At 38.7% G+C, this 23,726-nt stretch overlaps 3 protein-coding genes and 1 long non-coding RNA gene across 4 annotated transcripts; 3 read left to right on the forward strand and 1 right to left on the reverse strand.

Annotated features, from left to right (window-relative positions):
* The first annotated feature begins 705 nt into the window (after positions 1-705).
* On the forward strand, positions 706-19,831 carry NGR-B3 (neuropeptide receptor B3). Its single transcript, NM_001134262.2, has 10 exons — positions 706-883; positions 958-1,089; positions 2,237-2,437; positions 3,216-3,387; positions 3,836-3,958; positions 6,072-6,331; positions 16,612-16,816; positions 17,062-17,269; positions 18,473-18,653; positions 18,945-19,831. The coding sequence occupies exons 1-10, from the start codon at positions 818-820 to the stop codon at positions 19,704-19,706; spliced, it is 2,310 nt and encodes a 769-aa protein (NP_001127734.1). The 5' UTR covers positions 706-817; the 3' UTR covers positions 19,707-19,831.
* On the reverse strand, positions 5,916-7,107 carry LOC119628898 (uncharacterized). The gene is made up of 2 exons (XR_005245026.2): positions 6,848-7,107; positions 5,916-6,510 (listed from the first exon to the last, which is right to left on the reverse strand). It is a non-coding gene; the product is annotated as an uncharacterized LOC119628898 (long non-coding RNA).
* On the forward strand, positions 7,560-15,946 carry LOC134199358 (uncharacterized). The gene is made up of 2 exons (XM_062670079.1): positions 7,560-13,396; positions 14,030-15,946. The coding sequence occupies exon 1, from the start codon at positions 7,911-7,913 to the stop codon at positions 13,236-13,238; it is 5,328 nt and encodes a 1,775-aa protein (XP_062526063.1). The 5' UTR covers positions 7,560-7,910; the 3' UTR covers positions 13,239-13,396; positions 14,030-15,946.
* A 70-nt stretch (positions 19,832-19,901) lies between the features above and the next one.
* Positions 19,902-23,630, forward strand: LOC105841316 (putative defense protein 3). The gene is made up of 3 exons (XM_012688571.4): positions 19,902-20,343; positions 21,951-22,161; positions 23,409-23,630. Exons 1-3 carry the CDS (start codon positions 20,145-20,147, stop codon positions 23,497-23,499), a joined length of 501 nt encoding a protein of 166 aa, XP_012544025.1. The 5' UTR covers positions 19,902-20,144; the 3' UTR covers positions 23,500-23,630.
* The last annotated feature ends 96 nt before the right edge of the window (positions 23,631-23,726 follow it).

The following is a 23,726-nucleotide window of genomic DNA, read 5'->3' on the forward strand; positions in this document are numbered from 1 at the left end:
TAACTTTCTACCACCAGTTTATTTGACATCAGCTTGATCTGTATCTAGTGTGTTAGGAAATCTTTCAATGAAACACAAAACTGAAACATTTGTATGAATTTCTTACAAAAAATGTAATCATAATTTAAAATGAATAAGAAATAAAGTATAAATCGATAAGATAATGACGCAAATCACAGCTTTGTCACGCTCTGTTCAAAAGTGTTGAAATGATATGAACAATTAAAGATTCCGTATTAGTCTTATAATTTTACATACAATAATAAATTGAAAAAGTGAAGTTCTAATAACATTGAATTATATATGAATTGATAATATATTAAGATTACATAATCTAATAAGTGGTACATAATCTATTAAGTACTTATTTTAATTTAAGTTTTATCCATAAATAGATACTCCCATACATAATTATTTTCGGGAATAAATTTCGCGTAGAATTACATACTTAACGTTAACCAGTTTTTCCTCGTTTTATTCATCGAAGGGAACTCTAATAATAACTGTATTTATATTACACATCTATTAATCTCGTGATATCAACTGATTGTGGATACAGATAATTTGTAAACAACGAATTGTTTGGCGCAATTATTAGTGCGGACGTCGTCGCAAATCAAAATACGCTGCGATGAAGACAATCGACAAAAGCTGTTATGGATTTTACTCGTGCTGGAATGTTTGACTCGATACTCGACAGGATTCAGTGTTAATCGTTTTAATGTTTAGTGAAGTGTTAATAAAGTTTTTGCCGATATTTAATTAACTTTTCGGACATTCATCATGCAACTTGACAATATTAGTGGTATTCTGAAAAATGTTTCGCTGCTGTAGTGTCGAAGACCTTTTGTATCTATTGATACTATTCGTTTCTCTGACAAAGGTATTTTTAATTATGTTTGTGTGACATAAATGAAGTCTTCGTCGTATTCGAATGTGTATGGATGATGGTTCTAGGGGGAGTCATTTTCCGACGACGCTTTCGACCTGCTCGACGGAGATTTGGATTTGTGGCACGAACGAGGAAGCCGAGTGGCCATACGGGAGGATGCACCTACTTGCGAGAGACAAAGTTTTTATATCTGTGAGGTGTGTAGGTATATATAGCCTTTACACTTGTAAAGTATCCGTTTTAAAAGAAATGTTTTGAAGAAATGAATGACTCCATTCAAATTGTGTCTCTTACTACAACGTGATAAATGATTTTGCGGTTCACGGACATCGGCATTATCGTTGGGAGAGATAAGCTGTCTCTTTTTTGAAGTTGTCTTTTATTAAATAAATAGGTAACTATAATACCCCTGTACGGTAACATAAGAAGAGAACACTTAGTAAATACTTTTCCTTTATATAATAAAGTATGTTATCAATGTTAGATGTTATCTACTAATAAAATGAAATATCCTGTGTTGATACGTTTTTCAATATTATATTAATCTATTAGTGTGTTTTCATTACAAGCATTCCAGTTATTCACACAACAAATGGGATAGTTTTAATTAGAGTCAATTAGTAAAATTAGTGTATTTACTTTTATAGCTTTTTTTATTGCACTAGTTGACGAGAGCATGTTTAGTGTCGACCGGTTACCGGAGCCTATAGGTATCTCAGGTGTAATGGAAGTCCCCATGGGTAGGTACCATAATATTGCCTATTTATGCCACACGTCATCACGGATCCTCCTGATCCATTAACGGTGCTTTTAGGCACTACAAGCACCGGTCACCGTCCTCGTCGAACCCGTCGCTTGCGACGAAGGGCTCGACGAGCGAATTAACCCACAGACACAGCCCACTGAGTTTCTCGCCGGATCTTCTCAGTGGGTCGCGTTTCCGATCCGGTGGTAGATTCTGCGAAGCACTGCTCTTGCTAGGGTCAGTGTTAGCAACTCTCCCGTTTGAGCCCCGTGAGCTCACCTACACACGCTAGGGTAAGCTGAAATAGCCCTCAAGGCTATCAGCACAGGTAGGAAAAAAAAAAAATATGTCACGAGGCAGCAGCGCGTTTCGGCTTGAAGAGACACACAATCCAATTGAAATGTATATCTCATTTCTTAGAGTATATTTCGGTTATTCAAATGGGCTGTATGCCCGTATCACTGCAATAAATTTTGTTTTATGAAAGTTCAAACAGGATGATGTAAGCCTACATCGGATATATAAATAATAAAAATGTATGTTCGTGATAGTTTGCTATAACTGAATAACTGACGTTTTAGTATTGAGGTAATTTTTAGGAGCCGTTAAATGGAGTTCCTCCAGAAGCACATAAGACTTGTAACTACAGGAATGTAGACTATCACGAGCAGGTCTTCCGCTGGGTTGCTGGTAGAGGCTGTATCATCTACACTCCGAGCTTCCTTTTTGTGGGTGGTGCCAATGCAATGAACACTTCACAGTGTTTCTACCGCAATTATCGAGTTCGTTGCTTAGAAATTGTAAGTGAATTTTACGGTTATACAGTTAATATAATAACAACGATATTGTAAAGAAGCGAGTGTGTTTTGCCAATAAGCCCTTGCGAGAGAACACAGTAATTGATTGAAGTATTCAATTTCAATATACCTACATTAAAGGTCGCTTGACACAGTCCATTCTTTGATCCGTGTAAATCTATCGTGTGTTATTATTTTAGAATTACAAATGCAAGAATAATAATAAATTGTATTAAAATATAGCACGACTTGTAGTTAACACGTATATGACTAGAAAAAGCGCTGTGTCGTAAATGATAAGTTGTCCTGTGTACTTGAATCAAGCGATGCGATCATCTTCCGTCGTGAAGGGATTATTTTGTGATAAAACAATTTTTTTTTTTTTAAAGTGTAATTACTTGTGGTAATCCATATTGTAGGAAGCACGGTTAGGTATTAATATTCTTGTCTATTTCTGTTTTTGAAGGGCTGATAGATAGATATTCAATAGAATTGAATCTTCAGCCTCGTTTTCTTCCATATTGAGTGGCAGCGTCCTGCTGTGGACTACTGGTCAATGTATTTATTATAGTCTCGTAATTTTAGCACCATTTATTTTACTATGCACATCACACATCAGTATCTTGTTCTCATTGTAAATTGAATCCTAGTTTGGGCCCCAATGATCATGTCTGTGATTTTTCCCTGATTACATAATTCATGATTAATTAATGCAATCGTCCAATATTTGTGTACTTAAATGTTCGTAAATTACCTACTAAAGGCGCTTTTATCTACTTAGCCTAAAGAAGATGGTACTTGTGGATGTTATCCTTTCGACCCCAGTTTTGCAGAAGTCGCAAATATAATACGAGAGGCTATTATACCATCAGCTCATGGGCGTTGGGAAAGATGCTTCTACGCAGCCCAAGATTGTTGCAGTCACTACATGCTCGAGGATACTAATTCTATTGGTAATTAAAATAATATATATTGATTTGATCTGGTTTTCGTTTAACCTAAATGCAGTGTAACGAGTAGTTCCTTAATTTTTTGTTACCAACAACAAATATATAGATATATAGATCATACAAAATTCTAAATTCAAATTATTTCAAGTTGGATAATAAGAAACGTTCATTTTTTTAAAGTTACAATAAAATCTAACACCGGTTTCAAAAAGAGCCCAGGTTGACCGCCCGCGATACAAACTTAGCAGGCGTGTTTGTTTCATAATTATGGACTATAAATTTAAGCCCTATTCGAGTTAATAATATTACTATAGCCCTAAGAGTATTTACAGTGTGATAATTCAAATAAATTATTGTGGTCGGTCTACGAGTATAGGAAGAATTCTTATACTACGTTATTATCCATACAAAACGCCATAGTAAAACAAAAAATGCATTTTTTTTTTTAAAGATAAAAACGAATGTGGCGTTACCTTTGACGGTTGGACGTGCTGGATGGCTGCAGAAGCTGGTACCGTTTCTAACGCAGTATGTTCGGAATTTGCCTATTCGAATACAGGGCCATCTTGTAACCGTAAGAGCTTTCTATCTTAAATAACAATATAAATATCGATTCCAAATAACTTTCTTCAACTGAACCGTGATATTTATTTGTTGACACCACTGATGGTAGGACCTCTTGTGAGTCCGGACGGGTAGGTACCACCGCCTTGCCTATTTCTGCCGTGAAGCAGTAATGCGTTTCGGTTTGAAGGGTGGGGGCAACCGTTTTAACTATACTGAGACCTTAGAACTTATATCTCAAGGTGGATGGCACATTTACGTTGTAGATGTCTATGGGCTCCAGTAACCACTTAACATCAGGTGGGCTGTGAGCTCGTCCACCCATCTAAGCAATATAAAAAAAAAACATAGATAAATGGCATATTAGGAAGCTGCAAAAACCCGTAGACATGAAGCCCCCATCTTAACACAAGAAGGAAGTTGCGATTGATGAACAGAGTTTCCTTCCTAAATGGTTAGCGAAGCGCCGACATATGATTGACATGTGACTTGCTCACAACAAGCTATCACCAGTACTAAAAAGAAGAAGAGAGCTTAGGATGAGGATACCAATGCTGTAGGCCGATGACGGTCGGAGTCTCCATATCTGAGACCATTATTACCTAGTCAGGTCATAAGTATTGTCACACAGTAAAAACTTTTCTTTTAGAATGCTGGCCACAAAAAAGTTTATTGAATTCGAATTTCGAATTGTTCATGAAAATAAAAATGTATACTTTTAGAATTTTACTCATTTTTAAATATGGAGTGGACGCTTAAAGAAGACCATGTTGCAGTTATTGCGTTGCATCGTTGCGGTTACGCGCCAATTCAAATTTTTAACATACTGAAAAATTTGAATATAACCAAAAGATTCGTTTATCGTACCATCAAACCATACAATGAAGACTCTAGTGTAGATGACAGGTCAAGAAGTGGTCGCCCTCGGTCTGTTAGGACTCCAGCAGTGATAAAAGCTGTGAAGGCGCGAATTCAAAGAAATCCCAAACGTAAGCAGAAACTGTTGGCCCTTCAGATGGGGTTAAGCAGAACCACGGTGAAAAGGGTGTTAAATGAAGACTTAGGGCTTCGGGCATATCGAAGAAAAACAGGACATCGTTTGAATGCTCGTCTAATGGACCTGAGACTGAAGAGATGCCGCGCTTTGTTGAAGCGGTACGCGGGAAAAAAATATCGGGAAATTCTTTTTTCGGATGAAAAATTTTTTACCGTAGAAGAGAGCTACAACAAACAAAATGATAAGGTGTACGCACACAGTAGTGAAGAAGCGAGCAACCGTATTCCGCGTGTCCAACGACGTCATTTTCCATCCTCGCTCATGGTATGGTTGGGAGTTTCTTATTGGGGCTTAACAGAGGTACATTTTTGTGAGAAAGGTGTAAAAACGAATGCAGTTGTGTATCAAAATACAGTCCTGACGAACCTTGTGGAACCTGTTTCTCATACCATGTTCAATAACAGGCACTGGGTATTCCAACAAGATTCGGCGCCAGCTCATAGAGCGAAGAGCACACAAGACTGACTGGCGGCGCGTGAAATCGACTTCATCCGGCACGAAGACTGGCCCTCCTCCAGTCCAGATTTGAATCCGTTAGATTACAAGATATGGCAACACTTGGAGAAAAAGGCGTGCTCAAAGCCTCATCCCAATTTGGAGTCACTCAAGACATCCTTGATTAAGGCAGCCGCCGATATTGACATGGACCTCGTTCGTGCTGCGATAGACGACTGGCCGCACAGATTGAAGGCCTGTATTCAAAATCACGGAGGTCATTTTGAATAAACTTTAGTGTCATAAGAATCTATGTTTTGTTAAGTTCATTTTGGTATATGAATGGTTACATAATGAACAAACTTGTTTCAATTATTTTACATTAAACATGTGACAGAATTTATGACCTGACTAGGTATATTAGGCTCTGGATTTGTGAAATGCGATATGGAAAAAATACATATAAAAAATACGATTTTTGTTATTTAAAGGATATTTAATGTAAATAAAAACACAACAATTTAGTCTAGAGTTTCTAGCTTAAGAAAGTTAAGTCTAATAGTCTTTTTGACACATTTGCTTGCTGATTATAACAAATTATAATATATTATTGGATTGGATAATTTTTTAGACTTCAGCAGCAAGGAATGCTATCAAAACGGAACATGGGAAGTCGAATCGGTATACAATACTTGCAGTGTCACGCCTCGTTTAGTGCAACGATACAGGTTTCATATCGCCATGCTGTCCATTTCCGTCGCGTCTTGCCTTCCTGCGGTCTTCATATTCTTCTTCTACAAACGTTTACGAATCACAAGAGTTGCGCTTCACAGAAATCTACTGATTGCGATTATTTTGAGGAACACATTCGTCATAATCAGTAGAAATGAGGTAAGTGTTTGTGCTAATATAATGTAATAAAATAGTTATACCGGCCATATACATATCTCGTATACAAGTACTATTATTAACTTTATAAGTTATATTATTGGCTTTTTGACTTTATAAAAGTCGAGTCGACTAGTTTCGCTAGCCTTCATTCTTTATTACACATGATTCACATAGTTCACCTGCAAAAAATTCCTTCATTAGGTAAATTAATTGTGCGACTTTTATGTAGAAAAAATCAACGACAGAAAGAATATTCAGTTCAGTTACTATTTCCTTCACTTTCGCGATGTTAACTTCAATAGCAGACGTTGATGGCCCACCAGAGAGAGACAACTCTTCCATCACATCTCCACCGCTTTTGAATCCTTTATACCATGGTAGGCAGGGGCTTCACGGGCTCTGCCCCTAGTATTGCTGAAGACCATGGGCGACGATAACCACTCGCCATCAGGTGGGCCGTATGCTCGTCTGCCTACAAGAGAAATAAAATAAAATGTTTTTGCACAATTGATTCACCGTAAGTTTTGAAGTTCTTGCTAGGGCCAATGTTAGCAACACTCCCGGTTAGAGCCCCGTGAGCTCACCCAAACGCCAAGGAGAAGCTGAAATGGCCTCTCAAGGCTACTAGCATAGGTAAGGAAATAAAAAAAAAGTAAGCTTTCAGTAACATTTTCAGTCAAAACAGCCCTGTAGTTAATCTAAGTAACAGATGCCACTCAAACACCGCGCCAAAATGGAACGAATGGATGAACAGAAGGGCCAATCTAACAACAACAAAAAAAAAAAGATCATCCATTTCCGAAACATTTTTTACACCATACGATCTATTTTCAACGTAAAAAACGGTACGGAATCTGGAATAAAAATACACATATGTTTAAATCTTTCTTCAACGTTAATATTTTATTCATCTCCAAAAGTACTATAGCGGTGTCGTTGGCGCAAACTATCTTGTTAAGCCGTGGTACTTGAGAATTTTTTTTTCAGACTTTATTTAAGAAAATATCGACGCTTGAAAGGCAAAAGTGACTAAGCGACAATAACTGCTTTGTACATAAATGATAGGCAATAACCATTTTCGATGTGCAAAAAATATATATTTCTAGGTCTATTGTAATCATTTCCATCCTACAGCTACTAGCTAGATTCTACTACAGCTAGATTCGTTAAAATAAATTTTGTTTTCAGGTATTTCAACTTTGTAGCAAACCGACCGGTACGTCACTCTCGCGGCCGTATGCCCGCTCGCTATACATAGTTAGCATCTATGTCGATCTTTTCAACAGTGTATAATCTATGTTCCGGGCGCTTCCGTTTTGAGTGTGAATAGCGTGCGCCCGCGTCTAAATGTATTTATTGTTTAAAATTGAAAATTGTTTGTGATAAAGGAAGATTAAAATTCGAAATTCGATATTGGTGACTAACCCATAGTTTTAAATACCCCTGAGATCTACCCCTCACTATATCTGGCTGCCCAACGTTTCCTAATTTTTTTCTTGCTTGGACTAACAAAATGGCGCGCACGCTTTTGTGAAAAATTTGCTAACTATTGTATGCTGTTGGTGCTTAATTGTAAAGAATGCCTTTAACTAGAAATCAAGATCGCCAGCAACGTCGCGAAGACGACGTTATTCCTGCTGCAGATGCAAATGCCAACGAAAATCACGAGGAGCATGATAGCCCCCATGATCGCCCCCACGCCGAATCACGTAGCAACAATTCTACGTTCAACTTGGATGATGTTTCAGCGTTGATGGCCTCGCTGCAACGTTCGCAGGCCGAAACATTTAAGAACATTATGTCGTACGTGATGGAACAAAGATCGTCGACTCCGGCACCTCCGCCGATGCCCCCAGTGAACGTAGATGGTACCTTGGCGCGTTGCAGAGCTTCTTTCAGCGGTGCACCTGGTGAATCTGTTGAGGCCTTTATAGATGCAATTGAAAGTTATACAGAATGCGTTCAAGTATCTGACGCTAACATCATACGAGGCCTAGCCATGCTTTTGTCTGCTGACGCAGCTACGTGGTGGCTAGGATTAAAGCATCACATCTCCACTTGGAACGAAGCCAAAGAAAATTTAATATATGCATATGGCACCCGCCTTCCACCACATAGAATATATTTGGAAATATTTGCTTCCCCGCAGGATAACGAAAACACAGACAAGTTTGTTGCTCGTATTCGTGCGCTTATGGCAAAGCTACCGCGGGATGATATTACTGAAAAAGTACAACTTGATATGATATACGGGTTGCTTCATAATAGAATACGCACAAGATTGCGCCGTGAAGAAATCACATCTTTCAATTCATTATTAAACCATGCTCGGAATATAGAAGATTCGATAGAGGAGACTCAATCGAGACCAGTGTCGTCCACTAGTGGTGTGCGTTCGATCCGTGCCCAGCCGGCCCCGGCTGCGAGTCGGCCTGAACCGTGCGCCGCTCGTGCGAGTGCGCCGGCGCCGCGCGCGCGCTTTCCAAACTCCGCCGCGGCCGTCGTGCCCGCCACCGCTGTGCCTGTCGCTGTCGCCCAGCCTAGCGTTGCCACGCCTGCCGCTGCTGTGCCAGGTTCTGCAGAGCAATTCGTGACCACGAAGAAACAGCGTCCAGTGTGCTCCTACTGCAAACGGTTTGGACATGCACGGGAACAGTGCCGTAAGTTAAACAACCGAGGTGAGCAAAGTCAATCTAACTTTTCCGAGGGTGTGCAAAATGACAATAATGCGTTTTATAGTGTTCAGTGTAATGTTAATAATACTAACACAATTAGTTCTAATTTACCTGTTCAGAATGCAATGTATGATGTTAAGCAGCATGACAAAAATAATTTTCTGAGTAATTTTGAATGTCAAAATTTTTGTAACCGGGATGCAAATATTAATTATGCTACCATTAACAGAGGCCCTACTTCCAGAAAATCTTATTTTCATGCCTGTAATGATTCTGTGTCAAAGAATATTAACTGTAATTGCACTAGTAATAATGAGATGCCAACCTTTTGTGATTCTCATGTTTTATATAATCAGGATGTTCGGACAAAGTGTAAAAATTTAAATATTTGTTATAACCAGGGAACTAGACCTAAATGTAAGAACTCAATTTTACCTTATAATCAAATAATTGAACCAAATTGTAATAATTTAAAATTTTCAACTAACCATGACTGTGACACAAAAGGCAGTAAGTGTAATTTTGGAAAAATTAACGAATGTGTGGAAATTGATAATTGTTTGAATTTTAATTATTGTACATGTGAGGGAAGTGTTGTAGCGTCCGTGTACGACCGTGAGAGTGATGATAGGTATTTGCATTTACGACCTATTTTCAAAATCCAAGTTCTCGGTAAACAGGGTACTGCACTTATAGATACAGCAGCTAAGCATTGTATTGCTGGTCACACGCTGTATGCTCTCCTTCTGCATAAAGGTCACCCTCTTACTCCCTCCACTAGGCGAGTCAAACTTGCTGATGGGCATGTTCGGAATATGGATGTATTGACAACCATATTACCAGTGAGGTTAGAACACATAGTGATCAATATTCCATTTATAATCTTCCCTGATTCTAATGATAATGAAACTTTACTGGGTATTGATTTTATTAATGCTGCCAAAGTTATTATTGATTTTCATCGTCATGAATGGTATTTTAGTACTGATGCTAAGGTGCATTATAAATTACTTTTTGAACCTATGTCTCGTGGTGTGTGCATAGCTTCTGCTAACATGCTTCGGGATGATGAAGGCATGCACTTGCAATCAGCTGAGCGCCAAGCATTGTCTGAGTTCCTTATTCGGCATGAAAGTATTTTTACAGCAGGGGGAGGTCCGACACCATTCATAGAACATTGCATAGCCTCTACTAACATGCTTCGGGATGATGAAGGCATGCACTTGCAATCAGCTGAGCGCCAAGCATTATCTGAGTTCCTTATTCGGCATGAAAGTATTTTTACAGCAGGGGGAGGTCCGACACCATTCATAGAACATTGCATAGACACTGGAGATCACCCCCCGATAGCTGTGCCGCCCTATCGCCTTAACCCTTCCAAGAAGGAGACGATGAAGAATGAAATAGAGAAGATGCTGGCAGATGACATCATTGAAGAGTGCGAATCCGCCTGGTGCTCTCCTGCATTGATGATACCGAAGTCCAATGGTAATGTAAGATTCTGCGTGGATTACAGGCGCTTAAATGAAGTAACCAAATCGGATACTTACCCACTCCCACGCATTGATGATCTTCTCCAGAGTACGAAGAAGAATTGTTACATGACCACAATAGACCTTCGTTCTTCATATTGGCAAGTTATGGTCCGAGAAGCAGACAGAGACAAAACAGCTTTTGTCTGCCCCCTAGGCACTTACCGTTTTAAAAGAATGCCGTTCGGCTTGAAGAATGCGCCGGCGACTTTCCAAAGGCTTATTGATCGTCTACGCTCCTGTGCTGCTTTGAAGGATGTTACAGTACTTGCTTATCTAGACGATTTGTTAATTATTTCAGAAGGATTCCAGCAACACCTACAAGACCTGGAAGCTGTTTTTAGACGTCTGTCTGAATTTAAACTTCACGTAAACAGAGAGAAGTGCACTTTTGCCAAAGAAAGGGTCCGTTATCTGGGCCACGTCATCACTCCAGACGGTGTGTCTCCTGACCCTGAGAAGGTCAGTGCTGTCCTTAATATGCTGGAACCATCTAACCTAAAACATTTAAGAACTTTTCTCCAAACATGCTCTTGGTTCAGGAAGTTTATTCCAAACTTTTCAAAGATAGCAGAACCGCTTACTCGACTGACCAAGAAGAATTACACATGGATCTGGGGACCTGAACAAACACAGGCATTCAAAGAATTGAAGCGTCTGCTGACCACGGCGCCCGTACTTGTTCAAGCGAATTTTAAACAACCCTTAGTACTGCGTACCGACGCGAGCAACTATGCACTTGGCGCAGTTTTAGCTCAAGGGGAAGGCAAGGACGAAAGGCCTATCGAGTATGCTAGCCGCCTACTCACCGCAGCGGAGCGCAACTACTCTACTACAGAACGGGAAGCGCTTGCTGTAGTCTGGGCCGTGGAGCGTTTCAGGCCATACCTCGACGGCCAACCAATTATTATAGGCAGTGACCACCAACCCTTGCGTTGGTTGCTTTCTTTAAAGTCTCCTGCTGGTAGGTTGGTCCGTTGGGCGCTTAAACTCCAAGAATTTGACATCAGATTCGAGTACACCCCAGGAAAAGCTAACGTTGTCGCTGACACGTTAAGTAGACCGATCTGTTCCAACGAAACACAAAATAACTGCGGCATCTGTTCTGTCATTTGCGACCTGCCCACCAAGTCACCTACCCAGTTACGTCAAGACCAGTTGACTGATCCGGAAATACAGAAGATCGTCACAGAACTGGAAGGAGTGGATGAACTTGCTGCTAAAAGATGGTCAGAAAGAGGATTTCTAATGGAACAAGGTGTTTTATATCGACTTAATCCGGATTCTGATGCCGAGGCCCCACAATTAGTCATTCCTGCCCATCAAGTGACCGACATTCTCAAAGAGCTTCACGATGCCCCTACCGCTGGACATGCAGGAATTGACCGGACTTACCAACGAGTCTCACGTCTGTTCTACTTCACAGGAATAAGAAGAATCATAACCGACTATGTAAAGGCATGTATCCATTGTCAACGCTATAAGGCTGCTAATACCAAGCCTCCAGGTCTATTGCAGACGCCGGTGATGAACCAGCGCAACGAGGTCTTGGCAGTTGATCTTTTCGGCCCGTTGCCACCTGGAAAACAGGGGGAGCGTTGGATCTTGCTTATAGAAGATACTGCTACGAGGTGGACAGAACTTTTCCCATTGAAGGAAGCTACTGCTGAGGCGTGTGCACATGTCCTCATAGAGGAGTATTTTATGAGGTTCGGTCTTCCACGCCGACTAGTTTCTGATAATGGCGTACAATTTATTTCGGCAGTCATGCGGCAATGCATGTCCATCCTGGGGATAAAGCAAAACCTTATCCCTCTCTATCACCCAGAAGCAAACCCCGCCGAACGTAAAAACAGAGATCTTAAGACTTTATTAGCACAACTCGTGGAATGTGACCACACTTCCTGGCCAAACATGTTACCAGTGATTCGATTCGCTCTTAATAACGCTAAATGTCGCACCACAGGTATGTCACCTGCTTACTTGTCATTTGGCAGAGAGATGAGGTCCCCCACAGAAGTCACCCATGACCTTCGTGCTGTTCTAGACAAAGATAACTTTGTTCCCCAAATAACTCCCTATCTCAGGAAATTTGTTAACTCCTTTTCAGCGGTGCGCGAACGTGTAGAGACGCTTCAAGATAAAGCTAAAGGGTATGCTGATCGTTCGAGACGGCCCATTGAAACATTCAACGAAGGTGACATGGTTCTCATCAAATCACACGTCCTCAGTAAGAGCGCTAAAGGCCTTACTTCTAAGTTTGTTCCAAAACGCGATGGTCCGTATCGCATCGTTAAAAAGGTCAGCCCTACTACTTACCACGTCGCGCATGTTGACAAACCTGATGAAGTTTTAGGGAAATATCATGTGAACGATCTCACTCTATACCGTGAGAATCAGAGTGATGCTCTTCCGCGGCCGGTGATGCCTAAAAAGAAACGTGGTCGTCCCCCAAATAATGTTAAAACAGATTCTCGAGTTCCAGGGCATATGACGACACGGCATGCTGAACCATGTGCTGAAGCTCCACGTCTTTCTCCCGCAGCTGGTGGTATGGTTGGTCTTGCGCCTGTCCCTCAGCCCAGTAGTAATGAGATGCTAGTCCAGGAGCGAGGGCGTCCTCCAGGACTAGAGGGGGAGTATGTAGCAAACCGACCGGTACGTCACTCTCGCGGCCGTATGCCCGCTCGCTATACATAGTTAGCATCTATGTCGATCTTTTCAACAGTGTATAATCTATGTTCCGGGCGCTTCCGTTTTGAGTGTGAATAGCGTGCGCCCGCGTCTAAATGTATTTATTGTTTAAAATTGAAAATTGTTTGTGATAAAGGAAGATTAAAATTCGAAATTCGATATTGGTGACTAACCCATAGTTTTAAATACCCCTGAGATCTACCCCTCACTATAACTTTAAATTAGTCTACTGTAAAGTTCACGCATTGTCGCTTAGTCACGTTTGCCTTTCAAGCGTCGATATGTATTGTGTTTTTCGTCGACAATACATTTAGGAATCTTTTAACTGTAGTAAAGCCCAATACAGCGGAAACTTTTGCTTGATGACCGAGTTTTGTTGTATTTGCGCATCAAGAAGTTTTCTGTATTTGAGATTCTTTTTTTTATATTTATCTGGAAAGAACTTTTTATCTTAGTCAAAAGGCCGAGAAGTTAGTGTAATTATAATTTATTTCAATGATTGTTGGAAATTCGTTATCTCACAATACATTTTTAAAGGAAGTTAATCATTTCGAAAAATCATGCAGCAATTAATAAATTCGCCCGATAACAATAACGATAACACGCGGCGCCCTGCGCAACTAAATTGTTGAGAAACAAAATATTATTGGATTCGATTTCTCAATAGAATAACATACTGTGTTATTCGGGAGTCAGTGAATAGCAACAATACAATTGTTGAAATGATGATAATTACCATGTAAAACGCGATCAAACCTTCAATTTCTACTTATCTAACTTTTTTTCCTATGTATTAGCTGGGAGCTTAAGGAGCTTTTCCAGTTACGCGCGGACTGGTAGATGAGCTCACGAGCTCAATCTAACAGTATTTGCTAACAACAGCCCTAGCAAGAGCAGAATCTACCGCCGGATCAAAATCGCGACCCACTGAGAAGATCCGGCCAGAAACTTAGTGGGCTAATAAAACATCCTGCGTCTACTGATGGTAGACCCATCCCTAGGCATTTCACCGTGAAGCATCGCGTTCTAGTTTAATATATAGAGTCCCCTACTCTTTACCTATGATTGAGACTGATTTGTGTTGATATTAGGGGAAGCAATTACAGTTACAATTACGTTTACAGAATTCTGAAGCCTCTTAACAGAAAGTGTGCACCGACCTCGCCTTCTCATCCACCTAAACCATCCTAGACTAAGTACAGTAAAAATGTTTATGTTAACTATAAAAATCATTTTACAATAGCATCCATCAAAATCCCTCTCCGGTACGGTCATATTGATTGTCAACCGTATTTATCAATTAAGGAAGTTCATGTTTTGTGAATACCTACGTAATCTGAAGCGAAGCCACCGGTCATGTCACGAAAATCATTGGCCGCTCACAAAATGGATTCTTATTTGCATTACATTGGATACTAAAACTATTCAATAATATTTATTCAATATGTTTTGTATAAAGAATCGTAGATGAGATCGGATGTAGTGCGACCGACAAACATTATTATTACTATAAAGTAATTCAGTAAACTAAACTAATATAAAGTATTCAGTTTTTGTGAGTAGTAAAATTATAATTAAAACTTATTTTACGGTTCAATCTCGCGTGTTTTATTGTCAACATAATAAATATTATCATCGACGTATCGATGACGACGTCATCCGTGACCACAATAAATGTAAAGTATTCGAAGCGTCGGAAACAATAATATGACAATGAAAAACGCGAGATTAAGTGGTAAATTAATTTTAATTACGGTATTACTTTTGTTTGTCAATCGCTATGAAAATGATCCCAAAAGTGGTGGCACTGTTTGTTGCTTGGCGCAATTCAAAGAGATTGATACAAACTATTGCGTCAGTTGCTTTTTGGCCAAGTTCGGTCGTCAAGCTTGGAACCCATAATGTAATAATTTGTCAAATCATTAAAACTTATCATATCAACATAAGTACAACATAAGTATTGTCGATAACTCCATTCTCACGGATCGCTTGGAGCCTCTGGGTCTGCGGAGGGACTTCGGGTCCCTCTGTATTTTGTACCGCATGTTCCATGGGGAGTGCTCTGAGGAATTGTTCGAGATGATACCAACGTCTCGTTTTTACCATCGCACCGCCCGCCACCGGAGTAGAGTTCATCCATACTACCTTGAGCCACTGCAGTCATCCACAGTGCGTTTCCAGAGGTCTTTTTTGCCACGTACCATCCGGCTATGGAATGAGCTCCCCTCCACGGTGTTTCCCGAACGCTATGACATGTCCTTCTTCAAACGAGGCTTGTGGAGAGTATTAAGCAGTAGGCAGCGGCTTGGCTCTGCTCCTGGCATTGCTGAAGTCCATGGGCGACGGTAACCACTTACCATCAGGTGGGCCGTACGCTCGTCTGCCTACAAAGGCAATAAAAAAAAAATCCTTTTTTGCGCTGTTCCAGCCGACGACTGATTTTTTTTCGAACAAGTGTTAGGATTTTGACCTTAAAATAATATGTTTAATGGTACAAAAGTCATGTAATTATATTGAATTAATATTAATTTAACAAAAAAAAATCTATAGGTAAGTACATGTGACAAGTGATAGCGTGGCAAGTACGTGTTGACTCTCAAACTCACAATGTCATATTAAAGACGCATGTGATAAGGTCAGCCACGTGCGCGGAACATTTAGTGTAAACAGTAATTAATAAAAAGAAAATAAAAAAATGTTAGTTAATAAATGTACTTGTAGTTTTGTTTGCGTCTTCGAGTTTAATGTTCAATTCAAGTTTGCGATTGCACCGCGGTTCCGATTGAAATTTTTTCAGCTCTATAAAGAAGCTTATTGTTACCATTAGCAAGCGACAGGCGGCAGCGGGTAATTTCAGCAAATACGAACAGTTCCTGTACCATGTGCCTTGTATTAAACGATTTAATCTTTGACAATTACTTTTGTAACGTATGTTTTACTCCGGTTACCGTGAAACTCTTTCGTATCATATGTACATCAACAAAGATTACTAACGGTAGATGTCAACAATACTTTTACTGGTGGTAGGACCTCTTGTGAGTCCGCGCGGATAGGTACCACCACTCTGCCTATTTCTGCCGTGAAGCAGTAATGCGTTTCGGTTTGAAGGGTGGGGCAGCCGTTTTAACTATACTGTGACCTTAGAACTTATATCTCAAGGTGAGTGGCGCATTTACGTTGTAGATGTATATGGGCTCCAGTAACCACTTAACACCAGGTGGGCTGTGAGCTCGTCCACCCAGCTAAGCAATAAAAAAAAGTGCAATAGTTAGCTGGCGAGTCCTTTAAAAATTAAGTCATAGTTATAGATACCAAGCCAAGCGTGGCCGGTTTTTTATTATATGTAATACATATATAATTTCATAAATTAACTCGACAGATTTACTTAGATGAACTGCAAAATACAGGAGACACCGTGATGACCATACACGGACTGGCTTGTCGTTTCCTTGCAATCGGTGAGCGAGTTGCGGGCAACGCTGTTTTCGTCTGCATGCTGGTTGAAGGCATATACCTACACCGTCTCATAGTAGCTGTCTTCAAACAGAAACTTAATATTAAATCGCTTTACGCGATTGGGGCGGGTAGGTTATACATTTATTCCCATGATTTATGAAGAAATATCTGAATAGGCTTACATTAAACCGTTTTTTCCCTAAAAAATCCTGAACTGCTACTTAGCTTTTTATATTGATGAACCATATTATTACTTTTAGATTAGCTCTTCCCAACTTTTTAAATTGTTATGTATTACAGAAACGATTGTGAATAAATAAAGATTCGAATAACCATCATTCAATAGTAACGATAACAAATTACGTTCCTTCAGTGATTGCAGTAGCTCCAGTAATAGCATGGGTAGCAGTGATGGCGGTTCACAATGATCATTCCTGCTGGCTTGTCTACACCATTGAGCATGTGCAATGGATACTTGATGTTCCTAGAGTTGCCATACTGCTAGTGAACACAGTACTCTTTGGAGATATCCTGAGAGTTCTATTGACGAAAATCAGGAATAACGAAAACTCTCATCAGTTGTAAGTATGAACACTTTTTAGTACGATTCTCTATGTGAGCTCAGTAGTATCTGAAAGAGTTCAATCATGCCTTATCCAAGTGTAGTATCACACGGTCTTTTAGCTACGTCGGTGCTTTTAAACCCTCAACCAACGGTCACCGACCCCGTGGAACTCGTCGATTACGATGATCGAACTAACCCTTAGACGCAGCACACGGAGTTTCTCGCCGGATCTTCTCAATGGGTCGCAATGTCGATCCGGTGGTAGGTTCTGCGAAGCACTAGTCTTGATAGGGCTAGTGGTAGCAAATTGTCCCAGGTCGAGCCCATGGGCTCACCTATCCGTCTGATCGCAGCTGAAATAGCCTCTCAGGCTACCAGCGAATAGGTAGGAAAAAAGATCGTGAACATTGCTAATTTCTTTAATCAGAATTAAAAGTACTTATGATAAAAGCTAAGCATGCTACGATTGTAGGTTGTTAAAATAATTTTTGAAATGGTTTCAGTTTTGGCTAAATAGCTAAAGTTTTTGTACTTTAGTGCTCTAAAGAATCTACTATATAAAATGTGGGTCACGATCCGAGATTTGTACGTAACTGTTTCATTTCCCTGAAATACATATAATAAAAATGTGGGTCAATGTCGGTAGATACCTACTAATTATGAATTATTTCAATCTCGAGTTTTTTAGCATTGCGTAAGTTGATCAAAAGTTGATCTATAAAAGTTTTATAACCTTGGGCATCTGAGATGTTCTAATGGAACTAACATACTTCACAAATGTTGATAATGTACATTTATTTATATTAAAAGAATTTTTACAATTTTAATAGTTGGAACACCAAAATATGCTTAAGGTTTATAAAGTTTACAGTATAATTCTAAATCCAACGGACTTCTTTAATTGGTCCTGATTTTGTTCTTTTCATAATTGATGTCAGCTCTTCAGGATCCTGGATTCCACTTGTTTCGATCACCAAACATCTGTGTGTTTATTTTTACGAATAAAATGGTTGATAACCAATACATTTGAGAATTCGACCTCATGTCTAAAAGGGGGCGCTACATGGTGAGAACTTATTAAGAAGCTCGAAGGGTCCTGTGTCGCATAACCATTTGATAATAGCTTGACCGACTATTGTCATATTGACATCATCTTTTGACCAATGCATAACAAAATTATTTGCGCTTCTATATTCCTATTATTCCCTTCCGTTCCCAGGAGTACAACAAAAGCAACGTTATTCTTGATGCCATTGTTCGGTACCCAGTTTTTACTCACAGCGTTCAGGCCGAACACAACAGATTGTACTGGAGAACAAATCTATTATTATGTGTCATACACGGTCGAGGGGCTTCAAGGATTCGTCGTCGCAATACTTTACTGTTATATAAACAAAGAGGTAAGTAAGGTCTTGGAGAATAAAATACAGTTATTAAATACATAAGCGTAATCAGGACGTATTTTAAGGGGTTGCTATGATAAATATACTAGTTAACTAAAAGCAGATCAACTCAACAAAATATAGGTTTAGTAAAATCGGAATATGATATAAAACAGAGATTTACCTATTTTGTATTCTTTTTTTATTAATGTATGAAACTAAATTAATTTAATCCAAGCCTACCGTCAAATTTAAATAAATAAAAACCACTGTAGACATTATATTTTATCTCTTGTTTTTATCAAACAGGTTCGAAGTCTAATCAAAGCTACTTACAAGAAAACTGAAAGTGCCGTAGTTTCCCGTATTCGACGAGATTCAACCCATCCAAGTATGAGCGTTGACCCTAGTTCCGGTAGAAGAATGACGTACAGCACCGGTATACCAAGCCAAGGGGACATCATAAAAGAACAATACGCAGTTGTGGCACCAAAACTGCACGTCGCTGAAATAATATCTATACAACCTAGTGAAAGATTGGTCGAAATCATAGAACCGGTCTATGAAACTATTAGTAACAGCGTAAATAATGATAGCTACGATGCGTTGGATAGATCAGACAATGATCCAAAGGGTCGCTCTAAAATTGATGATTATTACAATTTTACCAACGCCTCGAGTATCACTATCGATTGTCCAGAATGGATTCGATGCGTTTCGTCTCCAAATAGCAGCATTTATAACAATTCGTTGAATGATAATGAAAACAAATATCTTGCTAGTCACATTCCGGATATTCCTGAATCGTGTAATGAAATGAAACATTCAAAAAATGAACAGGCAGAGAAGAATAATTTACCGAAACACGATATCGGTGAAAATAATGAAGATTTCGAAGATTATGACGCTGACTTTGAGACAAAAACAAGCGCAGATGACAGCGGAAACATGTTGGAAGAAATAATGCAGTGCATTGAAAATAAAAACGACCTAAGTATACCTAATTTAGACCCGGAACGTCTGTGTCCAAATAGAAACGGCGAAGATAAGATTATATTTTTAAATGAGTAACACCATTTTATTTTACATCAAGCATCTAAATTATTTTTTCCGGTTAACTTCCCCGAATAATGTTTTGTATTGGAATGAATAAATTCAAATTCAGAAACAAGTTTGAAAATAAAATGTTTATTTTTATTAGAGTAATTGTTTTATTACTAAACCAGAAACTGGCAAGAACGAATGTCGATCACATGTAAAAGTAATGCTATTTCAACGATTAATAGTACATGTGTAGGTAAGGTTAGCTACTAAGATACGAATGTTTACGAAATATGAGAAGTAATATGGGTATTTCGGCACACCTGAACCTCCGGCGACCATTAATTGATCTGTCAACTTGTTTGAGATCGGGATCCTTTCAAACGCAGCTTACATAAGTAGGTGGTGGTATGGGCCCGCGAACAGTCGAGTGTAGTTCCTTATGCTGTTAGCTATCAAAATATAAAAATGATATCTAAGCTGTTGGTGGCATTGGTGCTATGTTGGGGTGTACAAAGTTTTCCGGATGGTGCACCTATAGATACCTGTGTAAAGGAGAGGCAGAATCAACCTAATCATGGACAACACAGAACACAACCAATATCTTCACTTCCGTACAGAGTTGTAGCTTCATCGATGTTATTTGGTCCGAATACCCCAATAACAGGTTTGTTTTTCTTTCAAAGCTTATATTTTAGCATTTATAAATTTTGAATTTGTTTAAGTATGATGGTTCATCTAATTTCATAGAGGTGAGGGAAAATTCCCAAAAAATTTTTGCTAAAAAAATACAAGTTAAAAACACCAAATAATTTTAAAATAATCGCGAATTCAAATATTACATTTATTAAGTAATTTTATTGCCATAAGTACTGTTGTAAACAACACGTGATTTCTGCCTCGATTTTGTATAAACATAATAATATTATTATTCACGAATCAAGATTGTTGGAAAAACAGAAATTATCTCAATGGACATTAAGATTACATGCTCTAGGGCAAAACATGAAGAATGTTATCTTTAGAACGTTTCTGAGTAGGTAATTTTTTTTCTCTGCTGCTTACCATAAATGTTTCAATTAATTTTCAACGTTATTTATTAATACCAATAATAAAAATAAAAATCGATGTTTCAGTAATTTCATTCGTATTCTAACAATACGACAAACCCTTTACCAAAGCCCCGGCTATTTTCGTGTTAGGTTTGTTATGAGTATAATATATCCTTTATTCCAATGCCATTGAGATTTCATCCTCATGTCTCAAGTTGAAAACATCAATGCGGTTGGATTTTCACATTAAGTGGGTCCTAAGATACACCAGAAAATTCAAGAATCTTCGCTACGAACAAGGTAATTAGCATGATGACACAATTTTGTAGATATCGTACTCATTACAAATCGACCATGAGAAGTACCATACACATACTCAGTCGACCGGACGTAAGTTTACGAAAGTTCGGGTTTTTGTAGGTCATGCCACTCTTATACTAGTAGATATACCGGTTTGTAATGTGCAATACTATTAGTTTTTAAGGAAAAACGCATTAGATATAGAAGATCATTTACCAGTTCAATTTAAACAAATCCATTTGTCATGTAGAAGTGACCTAAAATGACGTCAGGGTTTTGACTCTGGTCACCTCGAGCCACTTTAGCGTAAGCTGTTCTTTGATATGCGCACCTTAATCCTATATCAAACTCTTCTTATCTTCAATTATGAGTCATAAAGTATATAAGGCCTTTAGGCCCTACATGATTGAGACAGTTGGATTTTTTTGGAAAACTATTTTAATTTTATGCCGCTTTTTTGTATCGAAACAGTAACTATGCCAATCGATGGGGTTTCACATCAAGATATTAAATTCAAAATCAGCAATTTGTCCATAATAATATGTGCTCTTGTAGGTGTATTTTATCTAAGCACTTTTTAAGAAATTGACTTGAATAAGATAACAATATGTATTAGTTTGATAAATGTCATCAACGTAGATCAGATGTCGTCAGCCACTAGTAGATTAAATTATTGTTTTCTAATTTTATTATGAATAAATGAGACAGTGCTATAAATGGACACATAAACAGAAATTCCATTAATATAATTCTTGGTTATATCAACTTTTTGTATGTTAAAGTAATTATTTCCTATAATATAACAGCAGGGAATAAAAAAGACGGGAAAAAGTACAGATGTACAGACGTGTTTTTAAATTTTTCCACGTCTTAGGTCTTTGAAATAGCTCGCGTATATCTATCATTTATACATACTTTGCAGTAACAATTGAAGGAGCGGAAACGTTTAAGGGCTTCTTTTTACAAGCCCGCTCCATCGACACTGATCAGTGGATCGGCACCTGGGAAAACGCACCTAATACGACGATACATCCTGAATGTTCGTCCATCACTCATGCTGACCCTAAAGAGAAATTGAGAGCCGTTTTGCTGTGGAGGGCACCTCCAGACGCACAGGGCAGAGTTTATTTCACGTAAGTATTTCAATGAAGAATGACTCGTACACTCGTGTGGTACCGGTGTTTTTTTTCATTGCTTAGATGGGTGGACGAGCTCACAGCCCACCTGGTGTTAAGTGGTCACTGGAGCCCATAGACATCTACAACGTAAATGCGCCACCCACCTTGAGATATAAGTTCTAAGGTCTCCGTATAGTTACAACGGCTACCCCACCCTTCAAACCGAAACGCATTGCTGCTTCACGTAGGGTGGGAAATAGGCGGGGTGGTGGTACCTACCCGTGCGGACTCACAAGAGGTCCTACCACCAGTTCATCTAATCCCACAGGCAGATAGCATATTTTTTTTAAACACGTTCAAGAACGGTTTCAACCTGAAACGAATAACAATGTAATAAAAATTAAGCTCGCAAAGTTTGTCAATTTGCGTATTATAAGCACACCGATTACTTAGTTTGAACGGTGGGACAGCAGCTATTCAATACAATTGAGGTTTGGACCTCGAGATTCAAGATGGGTGACAACATTCACCGTATGATATCTGTAGGCTCCAACCCACTTAACACTAAATGGACCATGAGATCGTTCTACGTGCAACAAAAATCGAAAAATGTGTCCTTCTCAGTATCGAACCACACTGCCTCACAAATGTACTAGCCGTCTTCTACAAGGCCAAACATTTTAATGTTCCTTTGAGATGTAACTGGGTTCTCAAAATATTATGCATTTCGTTTAAAAGATAATTTTAGTGAAACGTTTTGTATGACTTATTATTATTACGTTAAGAAAACTCTGAGAAGCACCGAAATGTATTCCTTAAATTCATTTTTAGTTAAAAATAAAGTTAATCGCATTTAGTGCTCGTGCTTGTGGTATTAACTCATACTTTATAATGAGGTCTTTGAACCGTAACATATATTCCTTTCACTGCAAATGTGTTGTGTAATAGAATCAACGAATCGTTATGTCTGTCATGAGCGTGATTAATGTTCACATGATTTTAAGCCATAGGTACGTTAAGTGCCAACTTATCGATTCAGTGTTATCAATTTTTTTACTGTATCGATTTTAAATTATTGAAGTAGAAAATGATTCTTAATTGTTATAATCAATTACATTCTCTTATGAAATTACATCTTTGACTAGTTATATTAGAGGGACATATGTATATGAAACATAAATAGATCTATATTACAAAACTAAATGCTATTATTATCACACACATCCTATGTATATGTTTATCCTGTTGAAATAATTTTTCAGGGGAACTGTACTGAAGAACTACAGCACGTTTTGGTCTAATCTCATAGCAGAGGCGCCTCAAGATGCAGCACAACTCCAAATATTGGGCTGAACGCAGACACACAATTTGAATGAGTTCAATTTTGTATATATTTTTTTTCAGTTACGTTACCTTAATTATCGTCTATGACGTCACGTTTCAAAAAATGTAATAACTGAATGCAAAAAAAGTAATTTAACGAACTGAACTGAGTTTAATTCACAACCAAAGACTTAAGGTTTTAATTTTGTGTTCGTTTTCAGCTTGGAACTGGAGAATTATTTCAGAATAGAATATTT

Source organism: Bombyx mori, chromosome 9, assembly GCF_030269925.1.
Source record: "Bombyx mori chromosome 9, ASM3026992v2".
Taxonomy (NCBI): Eukaryota; Metazoa; Arthropoda; class Insecta; order Lepidoptera; family Bombycidae; genus Bombyx; species Bombyx mori.

Bases quoted from the DNA above. Each gene is read 5' to 3' on its own strand.
- NGR-B3 (NM_001134262.2), top strand. From the start codon at position 818: ATGTTTCGCTGCTGTAGTGTCGAAGACCTTTTGTATCTATTGATACTA. The intron at 1,090-2,236 runs GTGTGTAGGTAT...GGTAATTTTTAG, and splicing joins AAAGTTTTTATATCTGTGAG to GAGCCGTTAAATGGAGTTCC. The intron at 2,438-3,215 runs GTAAGTGAATTT...TTATCTACTTAG, and splicing joins GAGTTCGTTGCTTAGAAATT to CCTAAAGAAGATGGTACTTG.
- LOC134199358 (XM_062670079.1), top strand. From the start codon at position 7,911: ATGCCTTTAACTAGAAATCAAGATCGCCAGCAACGTCGCGAAGACGAC.
- LOC105841316 (XM_012688571.4), top strand. From the start codon at position 20,145: ATGATATCTAAGCTGTTGGTGGCATTGGTGCTATGTTGGGGTGTACAA. The intron at 20,344-21,950 runs GTTTGTTTTTCT...CATACTTTGCAG, and splicing joins TCCGAATACCCCAATAACAG to TAACAATTGAAGGAGCGGAA. The intron at 22,162-23,408 runs GTAAGTATTTCA...ATAATTTTTCAG, and splicing joins CAGGGCAGAGTTTATTTCAC to GGGAACTGTACTGAAGAACT.